We start from the raw sequence: 15441 nt of genomic DNA, 5'->3' as shown, positions 1-15441 counted from the left end.
TTAGCATTTTAAATAGGGGCAAATGTTATATGTTAGTGCTAGTTTTTACGAACTTTTAATTTTGATTTAATAATATTTTTTTAATTAAAAGATGTTTTAGTAAGATAAAAATTAGAGTCAATAAGGTCATCCGCAATGATGTCTTTTATCCGTCTCTTAACCGTCTCATCTCTTAACTATTCATGGGCTCCACTGTACTTTTCACTCAATGTCTTAATTAAGAGACAAAACATGCAACCCTCCATCTCTTATCCGTTTCTTAACCATCTCTTAACTTACTATTAATTCAATTTCATTTTTTATTTTTATTTCCAACAAATTCAATTAATAAAAACACATTTCATTAAATAAAATAAAAATACAACTTAAAATTCAAAAAATAAAAAAACACATAATTAAAATCCTAAAAAATTAAAAATATATAATTTAAAATACAATTTTATAGAAATTAAAAAAAACTACTCCGTTGGCGAATCATCCCTCGAAGGCGGTGGCGGTGCACTCAAGCTACCTAGAGGCGGAATACCAATTTGTCTTGCCATATACTCAATTCCGGCAAGATGGCTTGATATTGTGGAGGCGTCATGCAGGAAGTGTCCGCCATCGTGGCGGTCAAGTACATGGACAATAGGGTGTTCGAGCCAGAGACCGAGCCCGAGCCCGCCTGGCTTGATTCGCCTCGGCCCCTCCTCCCTCTAGCCGCCTTCGCCGCCTTGGTCCCTTGCGGCCGACGGCGCCCACGGGAGGACCCCCCGGCATCGTCTGCCGTGCCCTCAACCTCATGCGAGGCAACCTCTTGTGCGGCGCTGCTCGAACCGCCCCCACTAGACGAGTATTGGCCACCCGCCGTGTGCTTCGTGCACTTCAAGGTCGAGCCCGAGCTAGACCGGACACCGCCGGCCTACCTTTCCTCGTCTTTGATGACCTCCCAAACATCAACATGTCTGAATTCTTTGCTGGTGTCTTCGAAATAGACTCGCAAAGCCGATCTCGGAATGTCGGCTCCCGTGGCTCCGCTTTGGTAATGAGCCGCTTCGTTCTTGTAGATGTAGCATAATTTTTTGACCTCTCTGACGACTCGGTCAAAGTGAGCGCGGAGCATCTTCAATGTGCGGTGGCGGGACCCCTTCGGCTTAATCTCATTGTAGGCCTTGGTGACCTTTTCCCAGAAGCACTTCCGGGTTTGTTAATTCCCGACGATGGGATCGTACGAGACGCTGATCCAGGCGTTGTACACAGCCATTGTGTCCTTGTGGCTGTCCGGATGCCGACCTACATCCTCCTCCTCCTCGGCCGCCTCCGCCTCTTCCTCCACCGCCCTGGAGCTTCCACCGCCTCGTCCTCCTTCCGGAGTGGGTTCATCCGGATAATCCTCCCGAATTTGGGATAATCCTTGCGAACTCCTCGGGGTGGAGGGGCGAGCGTATGCATCAACATCAAAATGGTGTGGTTGGTACCCCGTCGGCGTCGACGATCCATGGGTGCCCGGCGTCGAAGAACTGAAGCTGGAACCACCCAAGACATTGTACATGCCCCCAGTCGCCGAACGCGTTGATGTCAAACCCGCCGGAGCGGACACCGCCATAGTTGTCGTCGCCGGACATTTTGTGATGACAGTTGGAGAGGTTAGATGAAAATTGGAGAGGAAATGGAGATGATTTGGGAAGAATATATGTGTATTTGTGTGTGAAATGGGGATGAAATAGGAGTATTTATAGAGTAAAAAAATAAAAATAAAAATAAAAAAGGAAAACGGTCGAAAAACGGTAATATTACCGTTTTCGATTTTTTTTTATTAAATTCGATTTTTTTAAAAAATGATTTATTGCATCAGCGTAACAAAGCCCACTCGCGGGCAGGCGAATGGGGCGTCACGCATGGCGCTGGAGCATGCCACGTCGCACGAACGCGTGGCGAGACAACCCGTGATCCGTCTCGGTGGGACGGGCGTCTCGGCGAGACCGGGACGCTGTAACGCGTCTCGCCGCCGTCTCGTCTCTACGGCACGAGATACGAGCCACTTGCGGGACGCGTTGCGGGTGGCCAAAGTAGTTAGCATATACAGAATTTATAGAATATACTTATAATGTTTAGTGGAATCCATTATACAGTGGGAATCTACTAAATTTAGTGGGAATCTATTAGAGCATCCCCATCCGTGCTCTTGCCAAAGAGCACAGATGTGAGCTCAGACCTACTTTTATTACTTTTTTTACTCCCTGATCTTAGGCAAGAACACAACACCCACATCCATGCTCTTCCGCAAGGACATGCTCAAGGGTCCCACCATTCTATTATTCAATTTGAATAAAAACATTTCCACAATATTATAATGCATTAAAAATACCCGGAATACTATTACAAATTACTAAAAAATTAAAAATTACATAATTCAAATCCTAAAAATTAAAAATTACACAATTAAAATCCTAAAAATTTAAAATTACGAGCCTTTCGTTGGCTCCCTCCCTGTCACCAGGGATGTAGCGGCGAATTGATCTAGTTGGTCGAGGAGGAGGGGCGGGGGTAGTGGCGGCGACATAGGCTTCATAGGCGGCACGATATTGTTCATAGTATTCTTGTTATTCGCGCTCCGCTTTAGCCATGATATCGATGAAATCCATTTTTAGAGAGGGTTTGAGTGAGAGAGGTAGATGTAGATGAGTTGTATGAAAAAAATATGATTGAGAGATGAATGAGAGATGATTTGATGTGAAAAATGGATGATAAATGTGTGTATTTATAGATGATTTTGGGAATAAAAAATTATAAAAATTCAAAAAAAGGTAATAGAACGGCCATATTTTTGGGAATCTGAATTTTTTTTTAAAAAAAATTGGTATTATTTTCATTTTTTTAAAAAGAAAAAACGAAATTGCCAACGGCATTGCCGTTGGCCAATCAGGAAACGCCACGTCAGCTGCTCGCTAGCACGGACATGCTTGATGCATCGAGCAGCGCCGTGCCAGCGGCAAGAGAGCAGCGGCGAGCAGGGCGGTGCCGCGCCAGCAGCACGGACGCCGTCTATCGGCGCGGACACCTCTGGAGATGCTCTTATACTCCTTCATATGAAACCACTCTATATATTCAATTGAATTTGTTTTCAAAATTTCAAGTATGTAAGATTAGGTTCCAAAAAATAATAAGACTCGTTAAATATAATGTGTTGTGGTACTATACTAGTAGTAGTAATATTTGTTAAATAAAAAATTACGAATTGACCCCTCATTGGACCTTTTATTAGAAAATTTAAGGTTCAGTAAACGCAATTAGGACGTAAAGAATTTTTAAAGTAGTGTTACTCTTGCTCGTCTGCACTTCACACAGTCATGCGATATCAACTATCCAACCACCACTTGCCACGTGGAAACCAGCAAAAAACAATTACAAATACTGTATAATCAATTATTCATAGTAAAATCAAATTATTTGTATAATACGAATAGTTTTGATTGGAGGATGTTACCGACTATGCGCAATAATTTAGGAATACGAATTGTTAAACTAAAACTAAAAACGAAGTGCACAAGATGCTACCATGCTCGTACGCTCACAGAATCAGAACTCCTTCCGACGACAGAGAGCATAAGAGCATCCGCAGCGGTGGCGAAAGACGCCACCGCCGTCCGCGCCGTTGGCAAGGCGCAGGACCGCCGCCGCTGCAGCCGCGCCGCTGGCACGGCGCTGCTCGATGTATCGAGCACGTCCGTGCCAGCGGACGCACACGTGGCGCGCTCCCATTCGTCAACGGCATAGCCGTTGTGTTTAAACTTTTTTTTTATTTTTTTTTAAAAATCGGTATTTAATTATAAATAATGCTAAAAAATAAAAAAAAAAAATATTTTCCAAATCCCAAAAATATGACCGTTTTTTTCCCGTTTTTTCTGAATTTTTTTGATTTTTTTTTTATTTTTTTTTCCCCAAAATCATCTATAAATACACAGCATGATTATAGCCGACGAAGGGCCGAGGGCGGCTAGCTTCTACGACGAGGACGAAGCCGGAATCTCAACAGCGAGGTCTCCCCTACGCCGAGGCGAGCATACGACGGTTGGCCAGAGGATCGAGACAAGACACACAATGCGCGATACTCGAATCCACAATCAACTACAAGAAGACCTAATCAACCACATGTGGGCGAAATTCGGCAACGAGTAGTGTCATTTTTAATTTTTAGGATTTTAATTATGTAATTTTTAATTTTTAGGATTTTAATTATGTAATTTTTAATTTTTAGGATTTTAATTATGCAATGTTTAATTTTATTTGTCATTTGTAATATTTATTGTGGGTTTTAAATAAATTTTAATATTATGGAAATGTTTTTGTGTAATTGAATTTTATATTAATTGTGCTCGTCCTTGCGGAAGAGCACAGTTGTGGGTGTTGTGCTCTTGCCAGAGAGCAGGCATGAATAGTACCGCCCGGGCCCACAACCGTGCCGCTGGCAAGAGCACGGTTGTGGATGCTCTTAACCCAATACCTTCGCTTCGCTCCTTTCTCTCCCTTTTAATTTTCCCTTTTCTTGGATTTCATCTCCAAACAATCATAAATTCCGTCAATTCCCTCTCAAAATCTCCAAAAATGGAAGGCGCGGACGCCAGCAATCACAGTAAACCGAGTTTCCGAAGAAGCAGCAACAGCCACATATCCATGTCCGACACCGAGTCAATGACGAGTCAGTGCGACTCGTTCCACTCGCCTCTCCGTTCCGAGTCGCCCCTCCGCTCCGACGACCCTTCTTTCCGTCCCCAAAACGACGATCCCAGCGACAAGAACGACAAGGCCATAGTTCTCGTCCCGTCTCCGGGGAAATCCAGCGCTCCAGAGCCCTCTCCGGCAGCCGTCGGCAAAGGGTGGCGGCGGTGGCCCCACTCGGAAAAGCCCGCATCGGAGAATCTCGACATTCCGGTGAGCTCTCCGCAAGGGAGCGGAAGGGAAGGGGAGAATCTTGAGATTCCGGCGGTTGTGGGGCTAAATAAGTTTGTGAGGGAGGAGGCACCGGCGGGAGTGAAGAAGGTGGGGCCGGTGGGCGGCGATGGGGCGCTGGAGGAGGGGTACGGGGATGGGAGGGATGTGGTGGGGGGAGAGCGGCGGTCGAGGGCGGCGGTGGAGTCGATCTTGAAGAGGTCGGGGAGGAACACGGCGGTGAGGAGGGTGGCGCTGGCGTTTCGGGTGTTTGAAGTGATTTCTTGTTTGATTTCATTTTCGGTTATGGCTGCTGACAAGACGGAGGGATGGAGTGGCGATTCCTTTGGTCGATATATTGAATACCGGTATGATTCTTCACACCATTCCCATCAAATTTTTTAAGTTGAATTGAATCTGGCACAGTCCACCCTAATTAAATCTTAAGTGTGATTAATAAACCCCTAGTTAGGAGTCTGTAAACCTTGATTGTGAATGATAAACCCTAATTGAGGATAGATGAACCCAAATTGGGGATTTTGGGTGTATGTACACAAGTTTTTGCCATCTTTATGCTGTTATCTCTAGTGATAGCATGAATTTTGCGAATTGACACGGGCAGAAAACTGTAGAATCGTGGAAACAAGAGGTGTTGTAGTCTGTTTCTTCAATGCAAAGTTTGCCTAATGCAACCTGTTTGTCATGTTCTTGGTAATGCTGGTGCTCCACTGAAGTTTAATGAGGAAAATAAGCGTTTTCGTGGTATTTTGGCAACATGTTGATTACAAGGATCCGTGATTTCTGATGTTTCCAAAAGATTAGATTTAGATCATTATTTGTTTGAGCCTTCAGAAGTTGGCCTTTGAGTTCATCTTTCAGCTAAAAGTTCAGTTGCTCTGGCTAAATAATCATAGACTTTGTAGCTTGTTCGGAGCAGGAGGAGTCATAATAATGCAAGAATACTCCCTTTGTTTTCACCTCATAAACTGGCTGCCTATCTCTTTTGAACTTCCAAATGGTTGCATCTGGATTTATAGCACAGAGTTTAACTAATTGTTGCATCTTGTTTAAATAATGTGTTGTTAGTAAACCTGATGGATGTTGTAAACAGATTCTGCGTAGCTGTAAATGTTATCGGATTTGTGTATTCTGGTTGCCAAGCTTTGGATCTGGCTTACCATCTGGGGAAGGGGAAGCATGTCTTTGCCCACCATCTTCGTTACCATTTCGAATTTGCTATGGATCAGGCAAGTGATATGTAATCTAATTTCCTTTATATACTGATATGTAGGAGTGAAAGTTTCTTAATCTCAATGTAATATTGAAAAAATCTTGTGGATCAGATTCTTGCGTACCTTCTGATGTCAGCATCATCTTCGGCAGCCACCAGGGTGGATGACTGGATTTCCAACTGGGGTGCGGACGAGTTCACCTTGATGGCTAGTGCGTCAATTGCCATGTCGTTCCTGGCTTTCCTCGCCTTTGCCATCAGCTCCCTTGTGTCCGGTTACAACCTCTGCGACCGGGATGCTACTTGATACTATATGTCATCTGTCTGTATTCTACACACCCTCCAGAAGCTGTACTGTACATAATCTGTGAGGTAAATAGGAATTCAATTCTACTTCTTTTTTTGGAATTACTGAGTGTAGGATTAGATATAATAAATAAAAGAGAGAACAGTCCTCACTCCTCAGTTTTATTAAATTTCTACCAAGGAGAAATAATAGCTGTTGTTTTACAATGTTCATTTGTAGTATATATGTAGCTAGACAATGAAGATCTTGAGCTCTCTGCATATGATGCTCTCTCTCTCTCTCTGTCTTTACTTTTTTGTTGGCCTTGATCTCCAAATTATAGCATTCGGATCTGGACAAATTTGGTATGGGATTTTCTGAGGTCGAATTTGAGGAACACTGCAATATGTAAAAATCATAAATAGCTTAAATTATAATCTTAGCAGTTCATTATGAAAACGCAAAAGCTATCAGCACATAAAAAAAAAGTAAAATCCCCTAAAAATGACAAGTAGTCTTACCTAAGTACGGATATTTCGATCTGTGACAAGTCCATCGTAGTAGAAAACCCTTCTATAGAGATCGTTGTGGATGTCGGACTTCTTGTTGGTTCTTTGATGGCAAGGACCTTACAGTTCAACTGCCTTATGCTATTGTTTTGGAGTGTTATATACCTACATGAATATATACAGCATGATCATATAGAAACCAAATGGGATTAGCATCAAAGTATATATATAGTTATTTTAGATTCTCTACGTACAAGATTCTAATTTCAATATAGAAAGAATAATTTAAGTTATAGTAGTTGAATAGGAGTAATATTTACTGTAACTAGATCTTACACTGTTTTAGTAAAATAAAAGTATATGCTACTCTATATATATCCTCTCTATAAAAAAATATATTTATAATAACAGATAATAGAATAAGTACGTATTCATTTTTAATATGCAAATATTGTTCAAAAGCAAAACATTTGTAGTTATTTGATCTTGTGATCTAATGGTTAGATTAATACCACGTGTCATCTAATAATGTAGATTATTAGTTTAATAATGTAACTTAGCTATAATGTACTATTTTAGTAAAATAATGTAGCATTTTGGTCTAATAATGTAATATCTTAGTCTAATAATGTAATTTATCGCAACCATCTAATTCAAGGATCCAAGTGGTGTGATTTTTTTATACTTAACACTAAAGAGGTTGAAGACCCTAATATACCCCATAATAGAATATTTTGATATTTTAATAAAATATTTTAGATAAATTACAAATAGTTTTATTTTAATAGCTTAAGAGAGTGGTTACAAGATTTTAAAAGTAGGTGTTTTCAACTTTTAGCAACAATAAGTGTGATTTGAGTATCCGATTATGTCAACTTCCACTCTCCCACTCAAATGAATGGACAAATGTTTTTTTGTCCTTTTTATGGAGTAGCTTTTTAGCAAAAAAAAAAAGATGAACTATTAAGTAATCAAATGCAGGACACACGAAACTTGTAGTTTCTTGTTCTGTTTTTCTTTAAGTAAATGAATAAACCAAGAAAAGTGATTGGTTAATCTAATACTAGTAATTAGCAACTAAACACATACTACTATACAAAGTTGATTAAAGTAAACTGAGCGCAATATTACAAGGAATAATAAACATCCAAGTGGCAAATCCCACACCTTAAACCGTCCTATGCTAAAATATTTCACAATCATCATTATTAACAACCACACTATTTGAAATCGACATTCACACGTCCACCTCACTTTCAATTTCATGTCATTGCACACTACTTTATACATATGCGACCAATCTTTACCCATTATACTATCACATTTTATTACTAGCTATATAAATTTAAGATTCATATTTTATTAGTACTAATTTTTTCTACATAATTTTCAACGGCAGAGTCATGACAAGATAACATATTACGAACGGAAAGACTAAAACAATGCTAGAAAACGCCGGCAAGCAGAGGGCCCCACTCTTTTGAATAAAGTTGTGCCATAGTATAATGACCAACTTTACATGACGTAACGCTAATTTCCCACCACTTATATTTAATTTAACCATACTTTTTCCCACCTTTCTTTTTGTTGACCATACCATTGGCCCAAATTATTTTATGATCAGTAGTTTGACAACATATAACGTGCTACATAAACCAAAAAAAGAAATTAAAAAAATAAAAATAAAAAATACATACCTGTATAGAAAGCTCCGATCATGAAGCCCCACCACGAGCGTGGAGGCGCCGATTTCCCTCACCACGGCGGCGACTCTCCTCCCTTCCTCGTCGCCCTCCGTCACAACGATCTCTGTCTTCGTCTGCAATTGATCACTCAATCAATCGAGAGAGAGAGAGAGAGAGAAAAGGTAATTAATTAATTACGTTGGGGAAGGCGTTGCAGATTTCTCTGAAGGAGAGAGCTAATTGGAAGCCCTTGAGGCGGAGGCGGCGGAGCTTTCTCTTGCTCTTTGATCTCTGCGTCGGATACACGTGGAGGAGCGTGACCACATCGCCGCAGCGGAGGATGTTGTGAAGCGCCCATTTCAGGGCTGTTATCGCCGCCTCCGCCTCCTCCACCACCACCACTATTTTCTCCACCATACTAGCCTTGTAATTTTGATGAATTAAGAGAATGGAGTAATGGACCTACTGTTGGAGGAAGCCAAAATATAGATAAATAGACGATTGACGGTGGGGGACACAATAATTAATAAATCATTTTATCTTGTGCAACCATTTATTTTCTATTTTTGTAGGAATAAATAAAACAGTGTGAATTTTCAAAGATGGGTTTTGACATTAATTACTAATGCCATAAAACATATATACGATGATGATATTTAGAATAATAGACAAATAAATAAAACTGATATGATATTCAAAGTTGGGGTTTTTTTTTAAAATATTGCTTCTAAGAAAGGTGTTGTATTAAATAATGGTTACTAGGATCGATTGGTTGATATAATTTTTACTACTACTGGTAAACATGGTGGATTGTTAATATGAGTTCCAGATAATGTGGTATGTAGTAGAGTAAGAATTAAATTTAGACTAATTTCGTGGCTCAAGAATTGTCAACCATTCCACTATCGTAAAAAAGTCTATTGGAAAGAAGTCAATCAAGGATCAATCAAGCACCAAAGAATTGATATGCACATTAATGATAATTGATACTAGGGCAAATCCTTACCATGTATAGAAGATTTCATTGTGTATCATTGTGTATTTAGACAGCCCATTCCTCCATTGTAAGAATCGAAATACATGAATAAAAATACAGCCTTTAAACATGGCATCAGAGCATGCTTTTCGATCCAAATTGATGGACTCAGAAACTGATTCATCATAGTCCAATACCTTCCTCAAACCTCTGACCAAAAACAGGGCAGAAATCCATCCATACCTACACAAAAATGTCAGACGACAAAGAAGATAAACCATATGCAGAAGATCCAAGATTGAGTATGAGTAAACAAGTTACTCTAGCAGTCAAACTTAATGGAAATAACTATCCTCTATGGCAAAGCTGATGAGAATTGCCATTGGAGGAAGACGTGCGAATCGGCACATCACAGGAGTACCACAACCCCCAGAACCGGGAGCGAAGGGCTATACCGAATGGGAAGAAACTGACATGATCGTGTTCTCATGGATAGTCGACAATATCGAAATTGATATTGTCGTGGACTTCGCGCACCACCAAACCACGCAAGCTCTGTGGGAGAGCTTGTTTGTTACATTCGCTAGCACCGCCGATCCATACCTGCTGTACGATTTGGAGGAACGAGCGAGTAAAATAGTGCAAGGAGAACAAGGACTCGAGACTTACTGGCGACGTCTCCACGGAATCTGGATAGAAATAGATCGATGCGAAAATCGCCCGATCGATTGCTGCGACAAAGGGGTCGGACAGTTTCGAACCTACATCAGAACGAGACGATTATTCAAGTTCCTCACCGGATTGAATGAGAAGTATGATGGAATCCGGCGAGACATCCTCAAAGAGCAACCACTGCCCTTAGCCGAAGTCGCGTACAGATGGGTGAAATGAGAAGCTACCCGGCTCAAAATCATGCCGGCGGCAGCAAACACGGATCCTCCGACCGGCACGACGAATGACGACTCATCATCGGGCGGAGTAGGGCTCGGCTTCGCGGCCCGGAATCTACCTCAGCAACGCCCCAATCATCCCCCGCCGCCACGCGCCACCGGACCCAACCGACGAACATGTTTCAAACCAGACAAGTCAAAGATGTGGTGTTCCCATTGCAGAAAACAGAAGCATACCAGAGAATCTTGCTTCCTCCTGGTCGGATTTCCCGACTGGTGGGACGAAAACCAGAAGGCAAAAGCCCGATTGGCGATTGGGATGGAAGAGAATGGAAGCGGCGGACTATTCCCAACCGGAGGGGGCAACCGCGAGGCTACCAACCCTCGGGGAAGGACCGGAGATGGAGACTCCCGAGCAGGCGGGGGCGGCAGACGTGGAGAGGCGGACGGGATGATCGGAGAGGCAGCGTTCGCAGAGAGGAAAGGAGGCGCCGCGGGAATTGGAGGTACCGGATTAGGGTTGTCTAACCCTAATCCACAAGTTTTTCAATTAAGTCCCCCCAGTATGCCTAAATTACATAAAGTACCCCACAATTTAGAATCTGACCCCTCCATAAATAGTTGTGTTCAAAATAGTCCCCAGCCTATTAAAAACCGAAAATCAGCCCAAACTTTGTCAAAAATATCATATCTGACCCCAAATCCCTTTGCACCCCTAGAAAAAATTTCTATTGCATTTATGGCCCGGAATATACCTGATTCTAAGGAGAATGGATGGATATTTGATTGCGGGGCCACGGATACAATGACCTATGATAAGAATGATTTTTCTGTGATAAATGAGGCTATGAAAAGTTCAATTCAAACTGCCGATGGGGAACTGACAGCCGTTAGTGGGAGTGGGACCATTCAAATCTCACCAACGTTAAAATTGACCAACTGCCTTTATGTGCCCAAATTGTCCCATAAACTCATGTCTATTAGTCACGTGACTAAAGAGCTCAATTGTACGTTACTGATGCATCCCAATTTCTGTGGTTTACAGGATATCAGGACGAGGAGGAAAATTGGGCGTGGCACTGAGCGTCAAGGTCTCTACTACGTGGATGAGATTACTCAACAAGGTGGCACCGCGATGCTTGCTCACGGATCTGCTAATCGAGAAGCTTGGTTGTGGCACCGCAGATTGGGACATCCATCCTCGGGTTATCTTAAAATTCTGTTTCCTAAGTTTTCTAAATTTAAAGACATTTCGTGCGAATCTTGTGTTTTAGCGAAAAGCCACAGACAATCTTTCAAATCTAGGGAGACTCGAGTTGAGAGTATTTTTTCCTTGGTACATGCTGATGTGTGGGGCCCGGCGCCTGTTGTTGGTGATCATGGTTTTAGATATTTTCTCATATTTGTGGACGATTGCACAAGATTAACTTGGGTATATTTTTTGAAAAATAAGTTAGAAGTTTTTGAAAAAATTGTCAAATTCTTCACCATAATTCAAACTCAGTTCCAAACTTCTATTAAGGTCCTTCGATCTGACAACGGTAGGGAATTTGTTAATAAGGAAATGACAGAATTTTTTCAAAGTAAAGGCCTCGTTCATCAAACTACTTGCCCCTATACCCCGGAACAGAATGGAGTAGCGGAACGAAAAAATAGGTTAATTTTGGAAGTCACCCGGGCCCTGTTTTTTGACTCAAATGTTCCTAAATTTTTGTGGCCCGAAGCTGTTGCTACCGCTGTGTACTTAATCAATCACCTTCCTACCAAAATTTTGGGTATGCGAACCCCCATACAAGTACTTTCGGCCCTTGCTAAAATTCCAGAACCCCTTACTCTTTCCCTTCGAGTTTTTGGCTGCTCTGTTTATGTACATATTCCCAAACATGAAAGAAGTAAATTTTCTGCTTGTGCTCTTAAGTGTGTTTTCTTGGGATATGGGACAAATCAGAAAGGGTACCGTTACTATGACCCCACTTCTAGGAAAATAATAACAACTATGAACTGTAATTTTCTGGAGTGTGAATATTTTTTTCAAGCCCAAACTCGGGGTCAGGGGGAGAGTTATAATAGCCAGGGGGAGAATTCGAGTGATAACATTAGACCCCTTAGTTGGGCTGTGTCGCCACAATCAGACGACTCACTGGCGGAACCAACAGAGCAGGCTAGTGTCACCGCCGAGCCGATCCCGTCTACTATGGAGCCTCCTCCGTCGCCTACGTCTCAATCGGATCCTCCTCCAGTGATATCCGAGGTAATTCCTGAAACTAGCTCAGACAGTACAACTATCATGACTAATGAGTCCGGTGTAGAGGAAAATACAGCAATTGACGGTGATACAGGAAGATATGTACTCCCACCAAGGAGTACTCGAGGTGTACCAGCAAAGCGCTATAGCCCAGAGAGGACTAGCTCAAAAAGTCGGTATTCTGTGGCAAATCTGGCGAAGGCAAACTTGAGTGAGATGGCAAGGGCGTTTGCAGCAGCCCTCTATGAAGAAGAAGAACTACCAGGGACAACAGATGAAGCCATGGGAATTGCCCATTGGAGAGAGGCAATGCTAGTTGAAATGAGAGCCCTGATGAAGAACAAAACATGGGAGGTGTGTCTAAAGCCAGATGGAGTCTGCACGGTGGGGTGTCGATGGGTCTTCACCATATAAAGGAGGCCAGATGGATCTATTGAACGGTATAAAGCAAGACTGGTGGCAAAAGGGTACACTCAGACATATGGAGTCGACTATGCTGAAACGTTCTCACCAGTTGCGAAGATGAGCACTATTCGGGTGTTATTCTCTATAGCGGCAAACAGAGATTGGCCACTGCACCACTGCATCAGTTTGACGTGACCAATGCATTCCTACATGGTGAACTGTCGAAACCGATTTAATGGAGGCACCGCCGGGTTTTTCAGGAGATTTTGAAGGAGGAAGGGTCTGTAAGCTGAAGAAGACCTTGTACGGACTCAAACAGTCACCTCGAGCTTGGTTCGGGAGGTTCACGGAGGTGATGAAAAAGTACGGATATAAGCAAAGTAACTCAGACCACACACTTTTTCTAAAGAAAAGAGAAGGTAAGATCACATGCTTAATCATCTATGTAGACGATATGATACTCACGGGAGATGATGAGGATGAGATCAACCAGTTGAGGAAAAATTTGTTTACCGAATTCCAAATGAAAGATTTGGGTCTACTCAAGTATTTCTTAGGAATAGAAGTATTGAGGTCAAGAAAGGGAATATTCATTAACCAAAGGAAGTATGTACTCGATCTTCTGGCAGAAACCGGGTTACTTGACTGCAAGCCAGCGGATACTCCTATGGTACAGAATCATGGGCTGCAGATAGTTGAAGGGGCAGAATCGACCCCTCGCACAAGGTACCAGCGCCTAGTAGGGAAGTTGATCTACTTATCCCACACTAGACCTGACATTGCATATGCAGTAGGGGTGGTCAGCCAGTTCATGCATGCACCCCAAACTGCTCACTGGGAAGCGGCATTGAGGATTGTTCGTTACCTAAAGGGAACACCGGGGCATGGGATTATGTTTGAAAAACATGGACACCTTGAAATTCATGGTTTCACCGATGCTGATTGGGCTGGAAATCCTAACGATAGGAAGTCGACTGCCGGCTACTTTACTTTTGTTGGGGGAAATCTTGTTACTTGGAGGAGCAAGAAGCAAAAGGTAGTGGCTCTATCAAGTGCTGAAGCTGAGTTTCGAGGAATTAGAAGTGGTCTGACTGAAATCCTATGGCTAAAGAAGTTGATGACGGAACTGGATCTGATCTCACGAGAGTCGTGTAAACTGTTCTGTGATAACAAGGCATCAATCAGTATATCAGAGAACCCGGTCCAGCATGATCGAACGAAGCATGTCGAGGTTGATCGACACTTCATCAAGGATAATATTGAAGCTAAGGTGGTGGAAATCCCGTTTGTTAGATCTGAAGACCAACTGGCAGACATCCTCACAAAGGCAGTAGACTCGAGGAGCTTTCGTGGAGTATTGGACAAGTTAAGAATGGGTGATCCCATCACTTAACTTGAGGGGGAGTGTTGGAAAGAAATCAATCAAGGATCAATCAAGCACCAAAGAATTGATATGCACATTAATGATAATTGATACTAGGGCAAATCCTTACCATGTATAGAAGATTTCATTGTGTATCATTGTGTATTTAGATAGCCCATTCCTCCACTGTAAGAATCGAAATACATGAATAAAAATACAGCCTTTAAACAAAGTCTAATTTAAATTTTAGTCAGTGATCTTAGTAGGTAGGCTTGGGGAACCGGTTCTCGGTTAACTGATCTAGTTGGGGTCGGTTCGGTCCTAATTCCATGTTCTCGCTACTACAATAAAATTGTATTCACGAACATTTTCAAATAATATTAATAACATATCTCGAAAGAATATAAGAACAAACACAACCAGAGCTCACACCACCAAATATTAATTAGAATGTCATTTGATTTATCAATTACTACAATATACATAGATTTTATGTTCTGTGCACCAAATAGGCTACCATCAAACAACAAAGGAAAATGTTAGATTTTTTATTTTTAATGGGCCCGTGTATGTCTTCGGCCCAAGGCTTTAGAATATAGTCGGTGTAGGAAATTTGTATTTTGAGCCTTCGAGTTGATTTTAATCGCGTACATTAATCATTGGCTTCTAGTTCTACTATTGCTTGTGCATTTTACTCTGTCTACTCCATACATTATTTTGGGTTCGAAAAGCCGAGGCTCAGTCAAAATATATATAAATTGACAATCGCCGGTGGGGAACAAAATAATAATTTTATATTCTTTCTTGTAGAATAATTTATTTTAAACTTAGGACAATAAATAACTCATTATGATTTTCAAATTAAGTTGGGTCATAGTAAACTACGCTATCCAATGAAACTAGGTAACTATTATGATTTTCAAATTAAGTTGGGTCATAGTAA

The 15441-nt window shown here is 41.7% G+C and overlaps 2 protein-coding genes across 2 annotated transcripts; one reads left to right on the top strand and one right to left on the bottom strand.

Annotated features, from left to right (window-relative positions):
- The first annotated feature begins 4495 nt into the window (after window positions 1–4495).
- On the top strand, window positions 4496–6706 carry LOC121800250 (CASP-like protein 4A3). Its single transcript, XM_042199823.1, has 3 exons — window positions 4496–5276; window positions 6020–6155; window positions 6252–6706. The coding sequence occupies exons 1-3, from the start codon at window positions 4585–4587 to the stop codon at window positions 6444–6446; spliced, it is 1023 nt and encodes a 340-aa protein (XP_042055757.1). The 5' UTR covers window positions 4496–4584; the 3' UTR covers window positions 6447–6706.
- Window positions 6577–9147, bottom strand: LOC121800251. The gene is made up of 4 exons (XM_042199825.1): window positions 8818–9147; window positions 8632–8753; window positions 6947–7099; window positions 6577–6824 (listed from the first exon to the last, which is right to left on the bottom strand). The coding sequence occupies exons 1-4, from the start codon at window positions 9034–9036 to the stop codon at window positions 6734–6736; spliced, it is 585 nt and encodes a 194-aa protein (XP_042055759.1). The 5' UTR covers window positions 9037–9147; the 3' UTR covers window positions 6577–6733.
- Window positions 9148–15441: the final 6294 nt, after the last annotated feature.

This window comes from Salvia splendens, chromosome 4 (assembly GCF_004379255.2).
Source record: "Salvia splendens isolate huo1 chromosome 4, SspV2, whole genome shotgun sequence".
Taxonomy (NCBI): domain Eukaryota; kingdom Viridiplantae; phylum Streptophyta; class Magnoliopsida; order Lamiales; family Lamiaceae; genus Salvia; species Salvia splendens.
This window is presented reverse-complemented; position numbering and strand designations above follow the sequence as displayed.